The sequence below is a fragment of the Sorex fumeus genome, unplaced genomic scaffold (assembly GCF_029834395.1).
Source record: "Sorex fumeus unplaced genomic scaffold, SorFum_2.1 ptg000003l, whole genome shotgun sequence".
NCBI classification, from domain to species: Eukaryota; Metazoa; Chordata; class Mammalia; order Eulipotyphla; family Soricidae; genus Sorex; species Sorex fumeus.
The window spans coordinates 3083548-3109370 of record NW_026606060.1 but is presented as its reverse complement, the minus strand read 5'-3'; the positions used below and the strand labels follow the sequence as shown (position 1 = coordinate 3109370).

The following is a 25823-nucleotide window of genomic DNA, read 5'->3' as shown; positions in this document are numbered from 1 at the left end:
GGGGCCAAGCCTGAAGGTGGAAATGCAGCTTCAGACTCCATGTCAGTTCTCAGAAGAACTTGTTGAAATTTTCAGATACTTAAGAAAGAAAGGATGGTCTTTAGCACAGCGGGTAGGGCATTTGCCTTGCACAAGGCCAACCCAGGTTCGATTCCTCCAACCCTCTCAGAAAGCCCGACAAGCTACTGAGAGTATCCCGCCCACAATGCAGAGCCTGGCAAGCAAATTCGATATGCCCAAAACAAGTAACACAATGGAGACATTACTGGTGCCCACTCAAGCAAATCGAACAACGGGACGACAGTGCTACAGACAGTGCTAAGAAAGAAAGAACGGGGTCCTTTCAGAGTTACCCCTTTCAACACACCTCTTTTCCGTCCACACAGTTCTAAGTGGAAGACAAAGGGGAGGAAGGAGAGAAAGGAAGGAAGGAATGGGCAAGCATGGCCGCAACCCTGGGTGTCCCCGGCTGTGCTGGCCATCTGCTCACCGCAATGAAAGGGCTGATGCTCTGCTCCTCAGACCTTGGAAACCTCTGTGCCCTTTCTAGCTGGGAGCAGCTCAGGGTAAACTGCACGGGGGCCAGCTGAGCCCTGATGCCCTGGTGCTGTTGCCTGGGCTCGGGTTTGCCAGCTGTCTAGGGAACACTTCCTTATCGACGGCTGAAAGAGGACTCTCTTTCCTCTCTGCTGGGCAGTGGATGCAGCACAGATGTGATGTGATGCAACCAGGGCACTGCCCAACAGCGTCCGGGGCCAAGTAGTCTGCAACTCTCTCTGTTCACCTGCCATACGCTCTGGCACATTGCAGAGATTTAGAGCCTCACACTTTTCTGCTGGAGTGACAGCACAGCTGGTACAGCATTTGCCTTGCATGTGGCTGACCCAGGTTTGATTCCTCTGCCCCTCTAAATTGGAGAGCCCGGCAAGCTACTGAGAGTATCTCGCCTGCAATGCAGGGCCTGGCCAGCTCCCCGTGGCATATTCGATATGCCAAAAACAATAACAACAAGTCTCACAATGGAGACGTTACTGGTGCCTGCTCAAGCAAATCTGTGAACAATGGGAGGACAGTGCCACTGCTGCGGAGCGACCTTTCTGCGGATCTCCACCCAGCATTGAAATGCTGCAAAGCCCGTGCCTCACCCTGGTCCTGAAACTGGTGCTTCTCCAGCAGTTTCCCGTGGAATTCTTCAGCTCCTTCATCCGACCTTTCCCATCAGTCTCACACTAGCCCATTCCCAAGCTGAGGTTCACTTTTAAAGATAAACAGGTCTGGCCGGAGAGAGTACAGACAGTAGAGCTCTTGCCTCGAGTGTTACCAACCCGGGTTCCATCCCTGGCACCTCACGTGGTCCCCTGAGCCTTTTAGGAATGATTCTGAGCCCAGCCAGATGTGCCCCCGAAAACAAAACAAAACTCCAAGCAACCAAACAAAAGATACTGGACAGAGAAAACTGCTGCTTGGGATCAAAATTAAGAGAAAACTCCATTCCCTCAATCTCCATGGCTCTTCTTCCTGCTCTGACTTGTCTTAATTATGTTCAGTTATGGTCATAAATTGTAATTGGGCTCTGAGAGCAAGTAACCCTCACGTCAGCCCGATCGAATTAATTGTTCAAATTTCGTGACAGCAGTTCATATGTTTTATTAATGTTTGGTTATTTCTATATACTAATGACTTTGCAGGATGGAACTTGGTCAAAAATAAATCAAATCCATCTATTGCATCTTTTGGAAGGGATCATATTTGGAAATTGGCCTTCTAGGTGTGAAAAACACAGCGGGTGACCTTTTCAAGGCACAATTGGCAATCCCTCTGCTTGATTAACTCAGAAAATCCCTAAACAGAGTGCTCTGTGGCAGAAGGGACAGACTCCTGGGGCCTCTGGGCACATGCAAGGACACCCCATGCTGCTGTGCGCTGCCCTGGCCAGCTCACTACATGACTGTGAACTTTGCAGGGTGCTGGAAAGATGCTGAATGCCATCAGGTGTAGTCTGAAATAGTTTTGGGGACACATTTGAAAACTAGTCTTCCAAGTAATTTTACTCTGATCAAACCCTTCAAAGGATGCCCTCGCTTGGGGGAGAGAGTTCAGGCTCCCTTCCATGCCCCTCCGTTCGGCACGATTGACTCCTGATCCAGCACCAGTTTCTCTCTCGCCAGCCTTGCCTGCCAATGGGCCTCCAGCAGCAGCTCTTAGTGTCTGGGTCTCCCCCGAGCGTATTAACTCTCCCTGCCTGCCCACATCTCCCCCTTCTGCACGACGCTCTTGCTGTCAGCGCTGCCCTGGTCCATGCCTCATCCTCCCGGCCTGACCTCAAATATCAGATCATTGAGGAAGCCACACCTCCGCACTGCTCTGTTCAGCCTCCAAAACAGTGCTCAGGAGGTCCTGGCCCTCACAGGGGGTTTGCCCGTGGGCTGTCAGCTCAGCACAAGGGCTGAGGATTTGTTGCTGCTGTTTGCTCCCGCTCTACAAAAGACAACCCCTGCCCCCCCGGCCCCAGGGCGCTGGTGCTGCGTGTCTCCAAGTCCGAGCTTGGCGGATCTTGGGAACCATGGGGTCCCAGGAATTGGGCTCAGGTCTGGTGTGTGGTAGGCCTGGCACTCACCATGGTACTATCTCCTAGCCCTCAATTAATTGACTGAATTGCCTTTGGGGTCTACCTCAAGTACTAACACAGAACCCTCCCTTCAATAGGAACTGAATGCTCCCACTGCCAGTGCAGAAACAGCCTTGAACACAGAGTATTGTTGTTGAACATTTCTCGAATGAATTTTGTGAATGAAATTGATTGGTGTTCTTGGCAAACAGCATTGTGTCTTTGGTCTTCTCTTTGTCACAAAACAGGGGTATGAGGGAACCACGATTCTGACTTATTGTACTTTGCAAAGTCCTCACCCACTTTGATGTCCTTGAAGTCGCTGACACTCCCCTGAGCACAGAGGGTCTCTGCTGACACTTTTCCCTGTGTCCCTGGGGAGCTGCACCTTACCTCTCATCCCTGCTCTCATCCCCTCTCTTGCTGTCCTTTTTCATCAGTCTTTGTATTCACCTCATCCAGGTGACCCTATGTTAGATGGGCTACAAAGACCTTCAGGCAACCCCTCTATCCACATAGCCCAAAAGTCCTTGTCCTGGCTGCCTCCCTCAACCCTCCTTGTCTCTCCTTGATTCTTCTTTAAGTACATATACTTCCCATCCTAGAACTTTCAGCAATCCAAGAACTTTCAGCTTTCTACAGATGAGAGTCCAGATTCTTCCCTCTGCATTTCAGGAATGCTTTGTCTCTAAGCTACAGCTAGAACTTTCTGACTGATATCATTTGCCTATCTGTGAATATATCCTATGCTTCTTCCTCAGAGCCATTTTCCTCTTGCTTGTCTCTGCTAAGAATGCAGTTCCCTCTAGCTTTGCCTGTCTAAGTTAGGCCCAGCTCAGAGTTTTCCTCTTTGATGAGGCTTTTACTAATTTCCTTCTCTCTGCCCTTAAAATCCCAGAGGGCTTTGCCTCTCTCAGGCAGGAGTCAGGCTTTGCCTTCTGTTTCTGTTACTACTTAGTGTACAGTTCATACACCATTTGGAGATGCTTCTTCCTGTGCCGGAAACTCCTTCAAGGCAAACACCATGGCTGATTCATCTTCATTTCATCTCCTAATATCATAGGTTCCTTCAAACACAGCGGTTGCTTGGCAAACACTTGTTGAATGAATAACAGAACGAGACATCTGAGAATACTATGCTAGGCAAAGACACGCTTCTGATTTAAAATTTGGCAGAAACAGATTCAGTTGGCTAGCGTAAATGGCTAGAGTGATCTCTTCATTAAGTTTAAGTGAACAAGTAAATGAGGGAAATATTCTCTCCATGATAGGAAGGACAATTTTGAAAAAGCTACCATTTATAACCAAATCATATGACTAAAATACAATTTGTATTGCCAAATAGAATCTTGTGAGAGGATCTCTTTCATCATCATTCTGTACTTTAAAAAAATTGGTAAATTAGCACCAAACCTTTTCTGGGTGCTGTGTTAAAGTGAGGATACAAGCAGACCTGTTATTCTGATGCAAGTATCATCAAAATAAGTATATGAACAGTCCGCATGGTGAATGAAGACTCTGGCTTAGATAAATTAAGTAGTTTGTGCAAGGCAGTAGGATTGGCATTTGAGTACCCTCAATCACTCTTAGATGTGTCCTCTTAGTCACCAAGACCTGTAGCATGAGAAGACAGGGCTCTTGCTTAGCATGTGACTGGGATTCAGTCTCCAGCACCATGAATGGTGCTCTGAGCACTGTCAGCAGTGATCTGTGAGCATAGTGCCAGGAGGAAGCCCTGAGCACTGGGTTTTGCCAAACCCAAACCCAATCCCAAACTAATCAATTTAACAGGACCCTGATTTAAAATCTGTTGTTCAAGTAAATGGTGTATCATATAGACTGAGCATCCCTTAGATCCATCAGCATCTCTCAGGAGCTCGTTAAAATAGAAAATTTTGAGGTCTGGTCCTGTTTCAGGGGTGAGGTTCAGGATTCTGCATAGTTACATTCTCCAGATTATTATGTTGCCTACTTTAGGCAGACAACATGGTTTGAGAAACTTTGGTGTAGAACATAGTTTTATTATTTTTAAAACTCTGGTGTTAAGTTTGAGTCTTTCTCATGCTCTGAGTTTTAATTTTACACCTGTTTAGGGTGAGCCTCAACTTCCCCCATACCTGCTGAGATTCATACAAACCCAGAGCCACAAGCATCATGGATGAGTTTCTTTTCTAGAAAAGGAGGTGTGGAAAGGGTGGCAGAGAACCAGGTAGAAAACTGGAAGGATGCTTTCCTGACACAGAGGCTGTGAATACTAGGATCAAGTAGAGCGGGTTGAAGAATCTGGGGCTCATTTTCCCTGTGAGACATGGGCTCCCCAGCCCTCAGCTCCCAGCAGCGGGGAGAAAGGTCTGTGAGTAGACTTGGACCTGGGATGACTGAGAACTGGCAAATGGCAGGACGTGATGTCTCTGCAGTAAGGTCAAGGGGAAGACTTTTCTTTCTGAAATCGGGCTGCCTCTAACACACCATCAGCTGGAAAGAGGGGGCTGGAGAGGGCTGTGGGAGAGAAGCCGCCAGGAGGGTGTTGAATATTTCAGCACACTGTCAACTCCAATGCATCCAGGCTGCATCTGTCTTTGAAATCAGGGTGCTCTGGGGTTTCTACCCAGCCGGTTGCTTAGTAACATGCGTGAAGCACCGAGGACTAGCCACTTGAAAGTTTATTTTTGTCCTGAGTTAGTTGCTGCAGATTGAATATGATGTGCTAGCTTGAGTAATATTTCATTTTTATTCATGAGCTGGGAGCATAAGCACATACTCACAGCGAAATCAGCGTCGTCCCGTTGAAGGCGTGACTTTGTATTTCCTCAAATCCATTTCCATAGAGTTTGCTGAAGAGGGAGGAGAGAGGGTTTAGGAATAAGAGAAATGCATGTCGGAATCACACATTCTTTCTCTTGTGACATTTCTTGCTCGGATAATTATGGCATTCACAATATCTAGCTCTGTTTCACTTACATTTGAAGGGGCTGAGGGTCAGAAAGATAAGGTTTCTTTTCACACTGGTTTGCCTCCACCATCCTCTCAGTGCTGCCGCCTGTTTATTAAGTGCCATTCACCCAATATATATTTTATTATTTCCCTTATCATCATTTCCCATTATACTGATAAGAAACCTTAACCTTCATGTCATTGTGTCAGTCTTGTTGCTTGCTTAAGGTCAAAGTAATGTAATGTCAGAACCAGAATTTGAGGCTAGAGGTCTCTGAATCTTGTCAAAGCACTTTGGTCTCCCTTCTGGCTCTGTGGCCTTTGTGAACAGGCAGGCGTTCTGGGTGGCTGGTAGCTGGGGACACACAACAGCTCTGGCTGGGGTCGCTGGTAGCTTTGCTTTTCTGAGTGTGTAGCTTTACAGATACCACATTTTCTGCAACCAAGAAGGTTGTGGTGTCTGTAAACAGTTCTTTAAGGTGTTAGTTGATAGTGAAATCAATTTAGTTAGATGCATCCTGTATTTTAAGAAATAGCATGCAACGGAACAAAAAGGGGGAAATTATTCAATTATGTAAACAGGGTAGGCCTGTTTTAGGAAAAATTTCCACCATTTTTGCTTAACGTAAACATATAAACACATACACCATATATACGCACACATACACACACCTACCTGCCTAAATTAGACACAAAAAGCTCTGTAGCACACAGGTGCAGGGAAACTTTAAAGCCACAAAAGGTCTTGTAAGATCAAGTGTCACCCCTTCATTTGATGATGAAGGAAATAGCAACGTGATTTCACAAAAGCCCATAGGTGGCAACATAAAGAGAAAAAGAAAAAAATGAAACCAGAACACTCATGGCTACTTCTAGAACATGAATTTTTTTTTTTTTTTTTTTTTTAAGTTTTTCTTCCCTGAGGCCCGTGCATGGTGGCCCTTTCCTTCCTCCTCTCTTAGAGCTCTGTTCAGTGTCCTATTTTCATTGTCCTCTTTCCTGGCTGTTCTGCTATTCCCTCCTCAGCATCCTTGCATCCTCTGCCCACCCTTTCTGGTTGCTTTTCCTTCCTTGTGCTGTCACTTCCTGAGCATCGAACTTACTCATCATCTACTTTCCCTAGAAGAACATAAGCTGTGCCAGAGCGAGGATTTCAGACTGCTTTGTTCAATGTAGATCCCCCCATATCACAGCAGTGCCAGCACCAGGGAGAATAACATTCAATCTATATTAAGTGATTTGGATGAACCAATGGGCCTATGTGAGATGGACTTCTAATTATGGGTCTCAGCCACACAAATTTGGAAGCCATATTCCTCTGCAAATACTTGTGTAAGTTCCTCAGGAACGTCGACATATATGAGACAGGACTGTGACACAATAGAAAGTTAAGCTTCTGTGTCTGGAAAGACCTAGCTTTAATGAACAAGGTTCCTGGCAGCTGACAGCCATGTGGGGACAGGCGAGAGGGAGGATTTGAGAAATAGTTCAGACACATGTTCCTTTGGCTCTGGCCTCTAGTGGCTGCTGTCTGCAAGGCTTCCCTCACCTTTGTTAAATAAAACAAGCAAGGAACTACTTCATGTGGTGAATGTGTATGTGTGTGCTGGGGCTGCCTGTGGTGTTTTGTATGGTGTCAACCCCTAGAACGCCTGACACAAATCAGCTGTGAAGAAAATGTTACAGAGAGATGACTTGAGAACCAAAGTACAGAGAATTCATGTGTATTCCACTCAATAAGGGAAGGGAAGGGAAGCAACTGAGTTCATTTCAGAAGCCCCGGGGCCCCGATCTGATGCCAGCTCTCTGCCCCTAACTTAGCCAGCAGCTGAACTCTTGCCCTTCCCTGGCTTGCCGTGCCCTCATGTGCTCCCTTCTGGAATGCTTCCGGGTCATCATACTAACTCTTAACTCTCGAGTGGGGTCTTTGGTGGTATTTCCCCCATTGATATGGCAGTGGGCTAGAGCAATAGCACAGCGGGTAGGACGTTTGCCTTGCATGCGGCCGACCAGGGTTCGATTCCTTCATCCCTCTCTGAGAGTCCGGCTAGCTACCAAGGGTATCCTGCGTGCACAGCAGAGCCTGGAAAGCTACCGTGGCATATTCAGTATGCCAAAAACAGTAACAAGTCTCACAATGGAGACATTACTGGTACCCACTCGAGCAAATCGATGAACAACAGGAGGACAGTGTAGTGCAGTGCTACTTAGAACATTATTCTTTGGCAGTCTTGTCATCTTGTCATCTTGTCATCTGAGGTGTTGAGTTCCATCATAGCAATCTCTTATTGGAGGAAGGGAATCATTAACCCTATCTTTGCTCTGAAATTTCAAATGAGATTTCTTAGTGGCTCGGCCAGAATTGTCAGAGTTGGTGTCTCCATCCACAGAATCAGACTCATCAGTGCCTCTTGTTAATTAATACACAGACTCAGACATCTTGACTGGAATCAGTCTCCTTGTAGGATCCAGGAATATGCACCTTCTTGGGAATCTGGAGCTTTGGGACCTCCTTGCCTTAGGATCACTCAGAATGATGCAGCAAATGTCATTTCTCTTATAAAATAGAAGGTCTGTTGGTCAGAACAGACTAAAGTTTAGCCCCATTATTATGTTTCGTACCTTCCAGATGAAACTACCTGTAAAGTGACTCAAGAAAAAGGTTTTAGTCAAACAAAGCTATCGGGTGAGTCCTTGTCAATATTATCAGCTGTTCTGATCCTAGTTTTGATACATTTTAGGATTTTATGCTGTTGGAGGGGTCAGGTTTGCAGTGCTTTTGCTCTAAGAGCTGCTGGAAGTTTAGGTCTGCAAGTCCTGAGCCCATCTGCTGGATGGAATCCCAGCTGCCGGAGCAGAACGGGGGTTAAGGCACTTGTCTTGCATGTGGCTGATCCTGGTTTGATTGCCAGCACCATGTGGTTCTGGAAATGACTCCTGAGCACAGAACCAGAAGTAGCCCCGAACACCTCTGGTTGTTGGCAGCTCCTAGCCCTAGCCCCTCCTGCCCTGCACCCAAAGAGTTTGTTCTATTGTGCAAGTGTCTTAACATTTTTGTGTTTCAATTCCCTAATCTGTAATTGGAGTGGATGATGGTTCAAATGGTAAGCATGTGTTTAACACTTCAGCAACTTCAGTACTTCCATCGTTAATCCTAATATTGTCATCATCATGGTAATTATTATTCTATCTGGTGACCAGATATACTAAGAAGAGCATCAGTTCTCTGGCCAGAACAGGGAAAGGGTTTCGTGCTCTGGACATGTTTTCCATGAAATACAGTGACCTGTTTCATTTGATCTGTCCTCCTCCTCAGCCTGGGGAGGGACCTTTTATTCCTGCACAGAGCTGGTCAGTACAGTGGTCTGGGCTCTCCCAGACGTACCCACTGTCCAGGCACCATTCACACTTTGATATCTATACGGTTTTTTTTTTTCAGTTGCTGGGTCCTGCTCTTCCCAACTTTCCAAAGGAGGCAGCTCGGTTTCCTTTCCAGCCGCTGCTCTTTGTCTATTTTTCCCAGTCACACACAAAAGAATATGCTGCCTTGTTTTGATTAAAAGAGTGGCTTCCTTACTTTGGAGAAATTACAAATGTGAGTGGGAGACCTCATACTGTCAGGCGCGCACAATGCTTTAAATGCCCTTTAAGACATCTGGAGAGTCACTACAGATAACTTTTTCCAAGACATCCCGGTGTCAGCATTAAATGAGGAGGGCTTCCTTTGCCTTGAGGAGGCTGTCATAGGCAGAGAAATGAATTTCCACCCTCCTCCTGTTACAATAGCTGTGCCTCCCTTTAAAGCATTGTCTAGCCTCTCTATTCAAATGTCAGTAATTGTGACTCAAACACCTTCTATAGAAAATTAGATTTAGATTTTAGAACTTAATCACAGATGATATCCTAATTCTGACTGTTGCCTTATAACACCCCTCCTCCCAATTCCTGGGGCTCTAAAAGCACTCCTCAATTACAGGATCAGTTTAGATGTTCTGCCATAATTCCCTCTTTGATCCTGCAGCCACCTGGTTTGGGGATGATTTCAAAGAAGAACTTTTAATTCATCTCCTCGGGGTCTCATAACGTGGCCACGTTGCTGAAGGGGAAAGAAGACTACCTCAGAAAATTTATCTTTGGTGGTAGATCTATAGGCAAAAGCCAGTTTTGTTTGTTTTTGGGCCACAAAGGGGATGCTGAGAGTCTACTCCAGGCTGTGTGCTCGGGGATAACTCCTGGCAGGGTTTGGAGGACCCAGTACAGTGCTGGGGATCGAACCTGGAGTAGCTGAATGAAAGGCAAGCACCTTAGCCCTGTACTATCTCTCCAGCCCCTTGAGGCCATTTTAAAATCAAAGGACTGTAGAGATACCATCTGAAAGGAAGGAACCCTATGTACACTACCTTCTTGTTGAAGACATTTTGTATCTGCATCATTGCAGATACAGGAAGAGACCTCAAGAACGACATTAGGCAACCATTACCTTTCCCACTAAGCTTTCTTCCTATGCTCCCCTCCCCACTCCTCCTGGTTGGCTCCCTGTGCTCCCTTGCCCAGCCCCTAATTATTTGATTCTCACCTGTGACCCCCCCCCCCCCTTGGAACATTCTGGGGCCCACAAAAGAAAGGCCACAGGAATCCTGGTGAGAAATACTGCTCTCAGGTGCTGTGGGGATCAGTTACCCAAATTTTTACTCTGCTGGCATGACCCCAGTTTTGAATATTCATCAGGGACTCCCCATTTCTGTGCAGCTTACAGCCTCTGTGGCAAAAAATCTTTCTTTGAGTCATAGGCACGCTTGTTGGTTTTCAGAAATACTAAGTTTTTGTGTCTTCCATCTCAGCCAAGTTTGTGTTAATTTCTATGACTTTACCTTATGTAATAATAAAGAGGTGAAAGTTCAAAGAATGATGACAGCAGCAATGGATCATAATATGTTGGCAGCATACTATATTTTAAATATATAATTCTATTATATATATATGTTGAGAGAGGAGAAAAGAGAGGCAGGAAGGTCTTTTTTTATTTACAGAAGAATCCAGGCTAATCAATGTAAACAAATGGTAGACTTAAAAATTACCATATCATAGCTGTCTATGAAATTAATGGAATAGTCAGTGGGTGCTGAGACAATTGGATGAACTGCTGTTGGCTAACAGGAGTAATGACAAAGGGAAACTTGAACACGAGGCATTTTTTCAGTGGGTGGAGATGGTGGTAAGATTGAGAATACTCATGGACACAACAATAACAATGCCATGTATAATCTTTAATTGGATTCTTACATCAAAGAAATCTACACAAGGGTCAGAAAGATACCCAAGAGGCTGGAGTGCAGGCTTTGCACACAGGAAGCCTGAGTCTGATCCCTACCACTGCAGTACACAGTACCACTGGGAATGACTGCAAGCAGTATCTCCTGACATCAGGTGTGGTCCCAAAACAAACATATCATAGAATACATTTTCCTTTGAATTATAGGATGGATGATTTGGTTTTCAGAAATACTAAGTTTTTGTGTCTTCCATCTCAGCCAAGTTCGTGTTAATTTCTATGACTTTACCTTATGTAATAATAAAGAGGTGAAAGTTCAAAGAATGATGACAGCAGCAATGGATCATAATATATTGGCAGCATACTATATTTTAAATATATAATTCTATTTTATATATGTATGTTGAGAGAGGAGAAAAGAGAGGCACTCAATTTATTTCTTAGGTATAATGGTTTCACAGTAGAATATCTCTTTCTGGATGGAATACATGCTAAACTATTTTAGATATGAAGTGTCATGATTTCTATAAATATCATTTCATAGATAATTTGGCAAAAGGGAAATATATTTTATGTACCTACAACTACAGAGATGGAGTTAGCATGGGAAACTTAATAGTTGGTGAATCTAGATAAGGTACTAATGGATGCTGCAATAAAAATGCCATGTATCATCTTTGATTGGATTTCTAAATCAAAGAAATCTACAAAAAGAAAGTTGGCTCAAGGGCTGGAGTGTAGACTTTGCATGCAGAAAGCCTGGATTCAATTCCTACCACTGAGATGAGTTTTTAGTGTATTCTCCAGCCAGCTTGCAGAATATTGACTTCTAATTGTGGTAGTGCAGTGCAATGGACACGATGTCACTGAGTTCTTAGTACTGAGGTATTAGTATTTCCTTTGAATAGACAGACAAAAGGCTCATCAGGGTGATGGGGCTGGTCAGACACAAAGTCAGTCTTAGAACCTAGCACTCCATTTCTACTTTCTCTGCAGGCTCTTTGAGAATTAATCACCATGATTTTTCCTTTCCTTTGCGTAGTTTAGACGTGACTCAAGGTTGTCTCCTTTTTGAGATTTGTAGTCGGTAAAGACAAATTCTGCTCCCTCGGGGGCGGCGTGCGGGTGGCCTCTTGAGGAGATTTAATGAAAAGTCAAAGTGGCTATAAAGGGATATAAGAGTATAATGCATAGTTTGAGCATTAGCCCCACTGAGTTTTTCCAGCACCAAGTGAAGTGTTTTGTTTTCATTAAATGAGTTCACAGTTGGTAAAGATTTGGGTAGGGGGATGGGCAGGAAAGTTTCCATGAAAAGCAAGACCTGAAATACCACTAGTGAAAAGAGAAGTCTTGCTTTCATTATTTTCTAATTAGGGAGCTGAACTTTATAGCTGAGAAAATAAGGCTTTCCTCTTTAAGGGTAATACCCTTTTCTTCAGAGGGGTACTCCACATGATTCTTCTCTTACAGAAGGGCCCATTCAGCTGCAAACAAGTGCCAGGCAAATGACTAATCATCCCCCCTCCAGATGAAGGGCCAAGAGTCAGGAGGGGAACAGAAACACAATGCCCCCACAGACTCCTGGTGGAGACGGATCTGCAGTGCTCATTAACTTCAGAGGTGGGGCAATTAAGTTCTGCTGTTAGGCACTATTCTTCTTCAAATCATAACCAACATAAGTTAATGGGCCCAGAATAAAAATGCCACAAAGCGCTGAAATGGGATGTGGGGAAAGGAATGTTTGGTCCCTCACTGACTTCGGCGGGGTGACCCTTTTTTTTTTTTGGGTCACATCTGGCTATGCACAGGGGTTACTCCTGGCTCTGCACTCAGGAGTTACTTTTGGCGGTGCTCAGGGGACCATATGGGATGCCGGGAATTGAACCCGGGTTGGCCGTGTGCAAGGCAAATGCCCTACTTCCCGTGCTTTCTCTCCAGCCCCGGGGTGGTTCATTTTTGCAGACCAGAAAACCCTATGGGCTCTGGTACCTTTCGTTTTCTTTTCTTTTTTCTTTTTTGCTTTTAGGGTCACACCTGGCGATGCACAGGGGTTACTCCTGGCTCTATACTCAGGAATTACCCCTGGCGGTGCTCAGGGGACCATATGGGATGCTGGGAATTGAACCCGGGTTGGCCATGTGCAAGGCAAACGCCCTACCCGCTGTGCTATTGCTCCAGCTCCTCCTTTCATTTTCTTGTTGACGAACTTTCTCCATGTTTTCTGGCCTTTCATTCCTATTCCATGTCACTACAAAAATGCAACTATCGCTTCCTGGTTATTTTGGAGTTAGATCAAAAATCAAAAGGGAAATGTGGTGAAGAAACAGGTGTTGGGACATTTATATGTCTGAAACCCAAACATGAATAACTCTGTTACTGTGTATCTCACTGTGATTCAATTAAAAAAATTTAATCAAAAGAGATTCTTGTGATCTTTAAGGCAAAGGTGCTAGAATGCCTTCCATTCTTCAGAGATACTTCTAAGCCCTCCATGCCTTATTCTGGCATTCAGGATCTTCTACAGTCCAATGCCCTTAAGCAGGATGGTTGTTCCTAGTTGGTAAGCTGCATCCTATTTCCCTCGTGAAAATTGCCATGCTTTTGCTCATGGTGTTTCCTTACTTGTTCCCCATTTCTTGATCAGTACTATCGCAAACTAGTTAAGAACATGACTTTGCAGCCAGATTGCTTCTGGTACGAATCTTTACCCTGGGCAATTTGCTTAAACTCTTTAGTGCTTCAGTTTCCTCATCTGAAGATAGACTTTGTTGCCCCTACCTCTTAGGTTCCTGTCAGTCTTAGCAGTGCAGCGTAGGGGCCAGAGCAATAGTACAGTGGGTAGGGCATTTGCCTTGAATGCGGCCGATCCGGGTTCAATCCCCAGCATCCCATATGGTCCCCCAAGCACCGCCAGGAGTAATTTCTTAGTGCAGAGTCAGGAGTAACCCCTAAGCATTGCTGGGTGTGACCCAAAAGCAAAGGAAAAAAAAAGGTGTATCAAGGGCTATCATGCTTTGTGAAATAACTCAGAGAAAGACAAACATCAAATGGTCTCATTTATATGTAGACAGAGAGAAAAGAAACAGATTAAAGCAAAAATAAATTTTGGATTAAAAAAGTAATTTAGGATTTCCAGAAAGAAAGGAGGGAGTTGATAAGACATGACTATGGGGCAGAGGTATATTAAAGTCTAGAATTGAGCTTTCCATGATGGTCTTAATGTAGACTGTTCCCATGTTGCTTTCCAAGGACTCACACTGGAATCTTGGATCATGCTATAAGGCAACAGTACCTCAATAAGGAAGGAAAAAAGGGAAAAAAATCTAATACAAAATTTAACATTTGTCTATATAAATGTTAGGGTCTATGAAATCAAACTTGTTTAAGGTTCTCCAAAACAGTTTTTCGCTTTCTCCATGATTTTTCTTTTCTGTGGATTACACACTCACAGTAAATAGCCACTGATTTGTAATATTCTTTGTTTCATCTCTTCCAGTGATTGAGATGGTTCATTTCTTGAGGACATGTATCTTGTGTGGTCTTTTTATTTTTATTTGGGGTGGGGGCAGGGGGTTGGCCATACATGACAGTGCTTAGGAATTACTCCTGGCAGATTTGGAGGACTATATGGGGTGTCAGAGGCTGGAGCGATAGCACAGCGGGTAGGGCGTCTGCTTTGCACACAGCCAACATGGCCGACCCGAGTTCGATTCCTCTGCCCCTCTCAGAGAGCTCGGCAAGCTACTGAAAGTATCTCACCCGCACGGAAAAGCCTGGCAAGCTCCCCGTGACGTACTCAATATGCCAAACACAGTAACAAGTCTCACGATGGAGACGTTACTGGGCCCAGTCGAGAAAATCGATGAACAATGGGAGGACAGTGACAGTGATGGGGTGTCAGGGATTGAACCCAGGTCAACCGCTTGCAGGGCAAGTGCTTTACCTGCTTTATATCTCTCCAGTTCCTGTATATATTTTTTTCATTCTCAACAGCCTTGGAAGGACTCCAAATTCCAAGGCATATAGTACCTCCTCTACCCCAGGATTTACTCTGTGGATACTGTATTTCTCACAGAGGACACGGTGAATGAGAGTTCCACATCCAGATGCAGTCATGAGTCAGAAATACTTGACACACAGCCGGAACTGCCATAGTGAAAAAGGGAAGTGGAGGAGTTGCAAGATTGTAGAAAAGTTGTCCTAGGATCTAGAGTTTCCTTCCTGCTGTTCAAGAGTTTTAAGTAAAGAATTTGAGTTATTTTCAGTCAGCTGAGGTTGCTGTGCCATGTTCTTTTGATTGTAACACACTGAGCTGGGGCTACATTGGCCAGAGCTTTGTAATCTGATGGTTAGATGTGTTGAATTAAACCTACACAAAGTGAAAGTTTGATATAAATGCAGTATACCACTGATGCCAATTTTTAGCTGCTATTGATATAAAAAAGAATCCTCTGATTTCTCTGACCATTCCCTTCCCTGGCTTCACAGCTGCCTTCTCTTTTCAGGGTCATTTCGTCCAACCAAGCGCCCTCTTTCTTTCTGTAAGGCTGAACTCCTTTATTGATCATCAGGATACTGCCATGGGCTCTAGCCAAAGCAAAAAAGAGTGAGAAGGATTTGGATATTGGGAGCAGATTTGCATCTGGGTCACTGGGATAGATGCCAGACAGGGACCGGAAGGCTGCTTCTAAATGGCTGGGCAGAGAGGGAGTGCCCTGTGTGAGGATGGCAGGGTAGGATGCATGAAGGAAGCCAGGCAGGTGTATTCTGAAGAGAATAGATTATCTGGAGGATAACTCTAATTTCAATATGCCTGTGCATCACTTGAGACCTTGCAAGAAAGCAGAATTATGAGGTATTGTTTGGGGGGTGGGGCAGCACCTGCATTTCTAACCCGAATGATGTTACTGCTGGTCCATGAGTCACACCCTGGGTGGCTCTTAGGACCAGGAGGGCACATGAAAGGCCGTGGGTCTGTGCCTGGTAATTTGATGACTATTGGTCAACTACATGGCATAACATCATTTGTGATGTAGGAAATGGGTCCATACCCATAGTGTTACTCCAGAAATGATGTAACAGGTCCCAAAAGGAAGGTGAAAAATCAAAGTGAAAAAGGGAAGGCATTTCCCATGGATCATTTATTAGAGCATGTCTTCTCAGTGGAAGCTTGAAACTTCTGTACCTTCTTTAACCAGGGCAGTCACTCCCCTCCAGGCTGTCTCTTCCCAACTTCAAAGCATTCCACTGATGAAGTGAACAATTTCATCAGTTGGAATTTTGGTCACTGTCAGTTCTCAGGACACATTTGATGAATTTTAAATGGAATAGCTTGGTTGGTTGTCATGTGAACATATGACCCAGATGCAATCCCACCCAATTTCTCTTACCCTTGGCAATTTAGGTCAAGAAGAATGCCACTGGCAAGAGAGGAGGATGGTAAAAGATAAGGAAGAACTCACCTGCAGCTAGTAGTACGAAAATACAGGCCATGAATGACAGAACACAAGTCTAAGAGTTTACTCACAGTGTTATAGATTCGTTATTCATCCCTTGAAAAGCATTTCTTGGTATGGTGGTTATGTGTAAGTTATCACAAATTTCCCTTGAGAATGAAATGAGAAATATTTACTTTCCAAAATTTAGCTGCAAATTAGAATCCGTTATGCTTAGCAATCAGCCTAGTACTTACAGAATGAAATTAAATTCAGAGGAGAAGATCTTCGTAACATCTGGAAGCTTTCGGATGCCTGTGTTACAGATGCTCCTGGGATTTGGGGCAGGGTGGGAATTGTGGGGGAGAGTGAGTCAAAGTATTTTTAGGCATAACGATAAAAAGCAATATAAAGACATGTTGAAAACTATTTTCACATTAAAATAAAAATTATTGTGTTTGGCTTAATCAACAACATGTTCAACTATTGGAGGCTGTCAGATGTAATTAATTATTGTGGAAATATGACTTATAATATTTTATGTTCATTTTATGTTTTAGGTGTAGCAGTGTTCAGTAAAACAATCACCAACAAATTGCCAGTCGCTTCTACCACCCTCCCTCAGTTCCTTCTCATTCTATCCTTTATCCCTTGGTAACCTCAAGTCTGTTATTAGAATCTAAGGATTTGTTTTCGTTGGTCACTGTGTATTCTCTTGCTTGGTTTCTTTATATACCACCTATGAGTGAGCTCATCTGGCATTTGGCTTTCTCCTTCTGACTTATTTTTCTTAACATGACATCCTCTAGTTTTGTGTTGTTGAAAAATACAAGATACCATCTTTTCTCACAGTTGAGTAATATATATATGTGTGTGTGTGTATATATATATATATATATATATATCACTGTCCTCCCGTTGTTCATCAATTTGCTTGAGTGGGCCCAGTAACGTCTCCATCGTGATACTTGTTGTTACTGTGTTTGGCATATTGAATATGTCACGGGGAGCTTGCTAGGCTTTGCCGTGCAGGCGAGATACTCTCGGTAGCTTGCCGGACTCTCCAAGAGGGGTGGAGGAATCGAACCAGGCTCTGCCGGGCTGGCTGTGCGCAAGGCAAATGCCCTACCGTTGTGCTATCGCTCCAGCCCATATATATATATATATATATATATATATATATATATATACAATTTCTTTATCCACTCATTTTTTGATGAGCATTTATCCTATCCAGATCTGAATGGGAGAAATATTTGCATATCATATACCTGACAGAGGTCTACTATTCAAGATAAAGTACCCACAAATAACCCTACTAGAAACTGGGTAGAAGGGCTGAGCAGATATGTCCCTATCACTGATGACAGGGAAATGTAAATCATAATTATGGTGAGCTGTCACCGCACACCAGGGAGAATGGCCTCTATCAAAAAGATTGGAAACTCAGTATTTTGAGGCTCCTGGAACTAAAAGAGGAATTGATCTAGTGATGCCTGTTAATTAATTAGGGTTTGGGGGACACACCTGGCAGTGTTTAGGGCTTTCTCCTGGTTTTGTGATCAGGAACCAGTTCTGGTGGTCTTTTTTTTTAAAAAATATTTATTTATTTTTAACTGAGGCACTTGTAACACTGTTACAAGACTTCATGATTGGGTTCCAGTCATACAATGTTCCCATCTCTTCACCAATGTACATTTCCCAACAACTCCTGGTGTTCTTGGTGGACTAAACATAGTATGGTAGGGAATCAAACTTGGGTTGGCTTGTGCAAGGCAAGTGCCCTGCCCCTGTACTATCTTTCTGGCCTTCTAATTACTCTGATTTAGAGATCTAGGAGCTAGGATGAAAGTTAGGACTTTTGGATCTTTTTCATATATGTTTTTGGCCTGTCTTTTTCTGTTGCATCAATTACATTTTCCCCAATGTACTGATTTAAAGGGAAATAGAAAATAATGATTTACTTTATATGGCAGATTGCCTACCTTCAGGCATCACTTAAAAATGTTTTTTACCTACTGAATGTAAAATTAGATAAATATCAGTAATTCTCAGTCAGAAATGAGGTCAGCTCTGAATTTTCTTTCCCATATTCACATCACCTTACCATCTTACCTTAGAGATTCTATGTCATCACCTCACCTTAAAGATGCTGATTTATCCACTTGAAGTGTCATCACTTCCCATTCACACCAATAGCTTTGAAAATCACTGCAAAGGGTGATATTCTTCTTAGGTTTTTGGGACAGCCAGTGTTGGGATGAATTTCCTTTGTGGGGTAGCTGAGCTGAAGGACTATGTGTGGTCGTAGGGATTAAACCCGGGTCAGCTACGTGCCAGGGAAGCACCTTAACCTCTGTACTATCTTTCTGACCCCATGGAGCCACTTCTAAGAAATTTGAAAGCACCAGTGTTATGGCTAACAAATAATGCTGATTCCAACTGAAATAGAAGACTGGCAATGCGCATGCATATAATGCGAGGTGTGTGGATAACAATTTCTTCCCAGTCTTTTAATTATTTTCCCGTGATACCCACCTTCCCTTCCCTAATTGCTTAAAAAGTAAAATTTCTCACAGGTATTTTAACCGGGGGAGATTTGTAAATGCTCCACGCTCAATGGACACCAGGTTTTTGGTGTTCTGGATCAGTCTGTGGAGAGAAAGAAATGAATAGGTAATGGTTTAAGGTGTGAATTGTTTGGAATGCACCAGATCGTGGTCACCAGAGGAGGATGGTGAAAATGGTACCAGCTCTTGTGGAGGAGGGTGGAACGATCACTCCCAAAGTAAGCTCCATCCTACATCCCTCGGGAAGCCATAACATCTAGTGCTCTTGCCAAGTAGGTCTTGCCCCATGGCAGAGCCTGTACATTTGGGGTGACATCGACTTTATTCCCAGAGGAAATGTGTAAACCAGCTACTCAAGCCCTTCTTCATAGCAGACCAGCAGCTATTTTACAGACGATTTACTATGTGAGAATGTCCAGTCTTCTTAATTTGGGGGATGTTTTGTTTGGGGGTCATACCCAACTCTGGTTGAATTTTGCTTAGGACACTATGCTCAGGGATCACTCCTTTCAGGGTTGGGGACCATATGTGATGCTGGGGATTAAACCTGGGTCAGCCATGTGTAAGGCGAATGCCTCCTTTGCTGTACTGTCTCTCCAGCCTGTCTCCTAATTTTCTTGGGTCAGTGGTTCCTTTCAAAAATTGGGATGATAGTAGAAACTCTCCTAGCTCACAGCTAGGTAATGAATAATAGGAATAGGCGGAGGAATTATCATTGATGTTATTGCCCTTATCTTAGTTCCCCAATAATTCTGACCTTTTGATGAGTATCTGTAGTTATTGGGTTCTGTCTTCTTTGGATTCAATTATTATTGGTCGATGAAAAAAATTTAGTGTGTTGGTTAGATGGATGACTCTGGCTTGTGTTTGGCTTTATTAACTGTATGACTTTAGATACATCACCCTCAGCATGGTTTCCTCCTAGGGCCATTTTGAGAAGGAAATATGTGTATCTGGTTCACAGTAAGGTTTCAACCAATACTAAAGGTTATTATTGTTAATTTTTGAGTGCTCTTTGTGTGACATTGATTGGTACTCAGAGGCATTCCTGACTCTGCTCAGAAGTGAACCCATGCTACCTGTCCATGAGTGGTAGCATGGATAGAACCACGGTTGCCCTTGTCCAAGGTAAGAACCTTACTTCCTGTTCTGTCCTCCAACACACTGCTTGTTGTGATAGTTCATGAAAAAAGTCCAATGGCTCATTTCTAGTCATACAGTTGAAGTAGCAGAACTTGCACGTGAACCCAGTTCTTAGACACTAGGCCTAATGCTCATCTCCAACTCCTACAGGTAGCCCACTGCTGAGGTCTTGTTCCATCTGCTTTTTGTTTTAAAATAAGGGAAGTGCTGTGGGTGAGGGATGGAGTCAGGACCACTTCTGGGGAGGCTTGGCTTAGTGAGGGGCTCTGGTGGCTCACCACATGGCCCTGCAGATTAGCGGGTGTGATGCTTTGACTCAATGGTCCTGTGGACCACCAGGGCTTGCCTGGTGGTGCTGGGGAGAGGGGTCATGAGGGGCTGAAGATAGAATACAGGGCCTCATACATGTTAGAAGTGTTTGGCAACATGAACTATCTCTCCAACCCTTATATCCAACTTTTAAATTACTATTATTTTTTGTTCATTTGGGGCCACACCCACTGGTGCTCAGTTCTCACTCTTGGCTCTGCACTGAGGGATTTCTCTAGTGGGGTGCTGGAAACCTTGTGAATTGCCGGGGATCGAACCCAGGTCAGCCACATACAAGTGCCCTACCTGCTGTTCTACTGCTTTGGCCCCCTATGAGCAACAAGATTCTATTTCACTCTTTGGTTTTGGATTTCTCAGGGCTTATTCCTGGCTCTGCACTCAGGCTTGCTCTTGGTGAATAGTTCCAACTTTTATGTTTTTTTTTATACGAGTGGCATTTTTTTGGTAATTGTTTTTACAACTGACAATCATACCACACAGGGCATTATATGGGTGCTAGGGAAGGGACTCTTATCTCTTAATGATCTTTACGGGGTTGACCTTGGAACACTCATTAAACGCCATCACTTCAATGGATGTTGCAAAATCCACCAAGTGCTTCCACGGATCTGACCCTCTCCTGGGAGGTGGCGATACAGATGTGAACAAAACAGAGAGCCACGGCAGCACTCATACTTTCAATTCGGGGCATCTTTTTCGGGGTGAGAAAATCCATAAACTTTCCTTTAGAGCATTTTATTTTTTATTCTCTGGTGAATGCAGCTTTGCATTTGGCAGATTTATTTATCGTAACTTCTCTGATGGTTTCTCCATCTAAATGATGTCAGTCTCACCTGGGAAGTCTGTTAAAACAGCAGATTTCCAGTTGGAGGAAATGACCTCTATAATTGTAATAAACTTTCCACAATTTTGTTTCATAACCAAGTCCACTTTTTAAAATTTTTAACATTTGTGGTTTTATTTTTCTCTTTTTTTCTATGGGAATAAGGATAAAGAGTTGGAATCATATTGCAATATGTCTTTTTTATACTTAAATGTCTGTATTTTGGATGTCTTATGATATTTGGTGGAGGTAGTCTTCCTTCTGGGCAATAGCCCTCTCCTGATTCATCATTTACCTTCTTTGGATTCCAACATCACTTGGTCCTGGACTGGGCAAACTCTTGATAACAACCAATGACTGATTCTCGGTAGATCATATTGCTAACTGGATCATTCCTAGCCTTCTGCATGGACAATGAGCATGCTTTGACTGAAGATGAGCTAGTGTAGACTTGCAGCCCTGCCTCTGTTAAAAGCTCTTTGAGCTGATCTGTCTCAGTTTCCATGCCTTTTCCTGAGTAAAGAGACCATTAATTATCTGCTTTGCAAGGTGACTGTGATGATTAAGTGACATAACAAATAAATGCCCAAGTTTCTCCCCAAATGGTTTGCTGCTAATATTCACCCCTATCTTACCAAATTTTTAAACTAATATGCAGATGGAGTTTGGGTACCTTTGCAGAAACTCAGTTTGGATCAAATATCGGGATAAAAAGACTGGACTTGGGAGTCATAAGACCTGACTTCTCATTCCAGTTTGAATACTTTTTTGTATTGTTTTGTTTTGTTTGGGTAGTGGTGGTGGCAGGCAGGGAGCTGGAAGTGACTGACTCCCAATTGGGCTTAGGGCTTACTCCTGGCTCTATGCTCAGGGGTCACAAGTGGACCACAAGGGACCAGTGGAGTGCTGGGGATTGAACCTGGGTCTGCTTCAGCTGTGTGCAAGGCAAATGCTCTCTCCACTGTACTTTGTCTCCAGTCCACTTAAGAACAAACTTTGTATGGAACATCAGGCAAGGAAGTTGTCCTCTGCAACAAGTATATTTATCAATGGAAAAATGTAATCAAGTTAGTCTTTTCTCTTTGGTTTTTGTCAATTAGGGACAAGTAATAACTTGGACATCTAAGAATCAATTCTAAAACATCACAGCAAACCCAACATACAGTTATCCCACATAGAGATTTTATGGGATAGGTAGCCAAGAACCATTGACTCAATAAACGAATGTGCCCCGAACAGTTCCCAGTAAACCAATTCATGATCTCTAAGCTCCTTTCCAAATTCCCTCACTATTCCAAGTACTCCAGACCCTCCTTCACAGAAAAAAAGAGCTACTTGGCAAGACCCCACAACGTCAATTTTAATTTCCAACTTTGTGTTGTGATGTTTCAGAGTTTATACAGCTCCCAGGGAGAAGCAGTTGTCACCATGGCAACATTCAGGCCACTGCAGTGAGAGAAATTAGTGCCTGCCCAGACCTGGTAATTGCTGTAGTGTTTTCCTCTTGGATTCCTCGCAGCGGATGCTTGAATACAAATACCGAGTGGGCTCCAGCCAGCGAGGGTAATAGTGTACGGCAATAAACTATCTGTTAGCTGATGCTTACATTTCAGATAAATTGAGGAGACTGTCAAAGGCATTAGCTTCTATCTTTTCCAGGGAATCACTCTGAGAGATTTCACTAGGGAAGAGAGAGAGAGAAAGAGGAGAGAGAAAGAGAGAAGCATGAAAGAAACAACCATGTCTGCATGATAATAACTGTATGTGGGTACCCAACAATGGCAGCTCAGTTTCCCCTTAAAAAAGAATAGAGACTCCCTAAGTTGTGCTCACATAAAGTGCTGAGGTCTCCCTCTAGGAGCACTTGATGAGCATCTCCAACCCAGGTGCAGCTGACATGCAAGTTTCAATAACCCCTGTTTTTGTAACTGGTTGTTTTACTGTTTATTGAGGACTCATAGGTTGTTTGAAGTTAATAGGGCCTTTGAAAAAATCTCCTCAGAGTCCCTTTTTGTACAGCTTTGGAAACTGAGGCCTAGAGAAAGAAGAGAGGCAAGTAGTATCTTTAGGAAGGCTCAGCACAGGCCCAAGATGTGTGGGTGCCCAACTCAATCATGCACGCGAGGAGGAAGCCCCGACTTCCTGGCTGAGCCATTTATCTACAAATCTTTTTCCAGAGGCAGTTCCACAGTGGTCAACTCCACATATTTTTCTTGGCTTGTAACTGTCCATTTCTTGGACTGTTTTTCCCATTCTGTGAACAAACTGAGGACAAGGAATATGTCCTACTCACTTCTGAATCCTTACTGGCTTGATACTGGATGGCAGATATGCTGTGACTGAATGACTGGGTCCATGAATGAACTGATTTTTTAAAGGAAGACACAAAAACACATGAAAAAGCCTTGCCATCTGCCACACCGAGGCCTGAAGGTCATGTTAACTTTACCCTGAAATCTTGACATGAGCTATTATTTTTGCCTGTTAAGAAAAAAAGCCTTGAGATCACAAAGTGCACATTTGCCTGTTCTAAGGTTAACATTCACACCCAGTGAAGGCTTCAAATTTGATGGGACAGGCAGCACCTAATGCAGCCAGTCTTTCATAAAAAGCACAGTATGGAACTGTTCCTGGCCAGATTCGTCTTATTTCTACCTAATGGTTTGCTTATTTCACTGTGGCTGCTTCTCTTACTAGGAGGTCTTAATGTATTAAAAGTTATCAAAATGCAACATTTAAACTCAAGAGCAGGAGAGTGAGAGTTAGACTCAGCAAATGGACATTTCTGCAACCTGCAAGGTATTTCCTATACTATACACTCATTCTTCAGGAACTACTTTTCGTAGACTCATTGCTTGCTCATACTGTGAAAAGCATCCCAGAGGTCCAAGGCACTGGGATTGACAGGATAGCATTATTTGAGATGCAGATTTGCTTCCAAAGCCTAAGATCAGAGGTGCTCATTGGGAATTCAATCCTTTGAGGTTCTTTGCCTCAGACTAACATTAAGGAAGACTAACATTAACATTCTGAAATACTGAACTCCTGAAGAGATTTTCTCTTCAAATCCAGGGTTTCTTATTATACAGGACCCAGGGTCAAAGGATTGAAGTTATAGGTCATGTGAGATTACCTTGCATTATTAGAATGCTTCACACTTCTGATTAATGCCTCTTATCAATACTGCTATGTATACTGTGTTTTTGTTGTACATTGATTATATTTTAGATATAAAGATTTTCATCTGATATGCAATAAACTTTCAACATATTTTCCTCTACATGTGGGTATTATCTAAAAATGTGGCATGAGGGAATAGCTGCTCTCGCAGGAGAATTTTTATGATTGGAATCTACTTTTCTACTTGAGAAGTTTATCATCACTTATCAAAATGCATTCAGCTCATTGAAGCAAGGTTAATTATCTGGTTTTAATGACTCTTGAAAATCATACCTTTTTTTTCAAAGGTCCCTAGATATTATTGTATTATAAAGATAAAAATACTAGATTTTCTAATCACAATTTTCTCCTAGAAAAAATTTTCTTCTTTCAATTATATTTTATTTTTAAGAACGTATTATCCCAATTATGAATGTCTTTTTTATACGCAGAATCTTACTTACATTATTATGACCTCATTAAGTCCTCTGAAAGCTTGAGATGGAATTACTTTGATGGGGAGATAGGTGAGTAATCTAGGGGAACAAAAGGAAAATGAAGACTTTAAAATTTAAGATTAGAGGGGCTGGAGAGATGCTTAGCAGGCTGAACGTGTGCTATGCATATAGAGGGCTAGGGTTCCATGTCTGACACTACGTGGTTCCCAAGGGCTATTGGGGGTGACTACAGAGCCAGGTGGAGCCCCTGAGCACTTTGGTGGCTCCCAAAAAAACAAAATAAGAACATTTAAGATAGGGTGCCTTTTCAAAAATTTGTACAGCTGTACCTCATGGTGTTTCACTAATAAAAATTTTAAAAAAAAGATAGGGTGCCTTTGCCATTTAAGTCTATGAATGAAGTGTGTGTGTGTGTGTGTGTGTGTGTGTGTGTGTGTGTGTATAAGAGAGGGGCATACAGAGAGAGACTACAAAGATTTTAGTAACTGGGTTGGGTTTAAACTCATATTTGTACAGAGATATGTTATTGACTCATTGATGGTCTCTATCAAAGAGTGTGTAATTTTGTGGCTAATATCCTCAACTTATCCATGGGACATCAAAAGAACTCTTGGCCGCTCACCTATGAGATGGTCAAACTTCTTCATCAAGACCCTGAACAAATTGTTTGAGGTTCTTTGTGTTCCTGGAGCGAGTAGACGCCATTGGGCTACACTAGCACGCAACAGGGATGAATGGAGATGCTACTGGCACCTGCTCAAGCAAATCGACGAGCAACGGGATGGTAAGTGATACAAGTGATCCTCAACTTGGGGAAGAGACACACCCAGGTTCAAATCCCCACTCTCCCAGTACCTGGCTCTCGGACTCTGCTCATGCTATTTAAGTTCCCTGTTTCAATTTCTACATCTCTAACATCCTAATCATCTGTCCTGTTTCACAGGATTGTGGCAGGATTGTGATAGTATTTGTCAAGATAATCCCTGTAAAGAACAGAGCTAAGTAGGTAGTACACAGTTCTAGAAAAGTAGCCCTGATATACTAGCTGGGGGAGGGGATGAAAAAGAAGCTACATTGGGTGCTAGTGATGT

At 43.3% G+C, this 25823-nt stretch overlaps 1 protein-coding gene across 1 annotated transcript in view; it reads right to left on the bottom strand.

The window, feature by feature from the left end:
* Positions 1–25823, bottom strand: part of LHCGR (luteinizing hormone/choriogonadotropin receptor) — a 58314-nt gene that overhangs the window by 11852 nt on the left and 20639 nt on the right. The window contains 6 exon segments of the mRNA XM_056118840.1: positions 5374–5442; positions 16342–16419; positions 16507–16581; positions 18827–18901; positions 22722–22796; positions 24739–24810. Of these exon segments, the coding sequence (XP_055974815.1) occupies positions 5374–5442; positions 16342–16419; positions 16507–16581; positions 18827–18901; positions 22722–22796; positions 24739–24810 (444 nt within the window).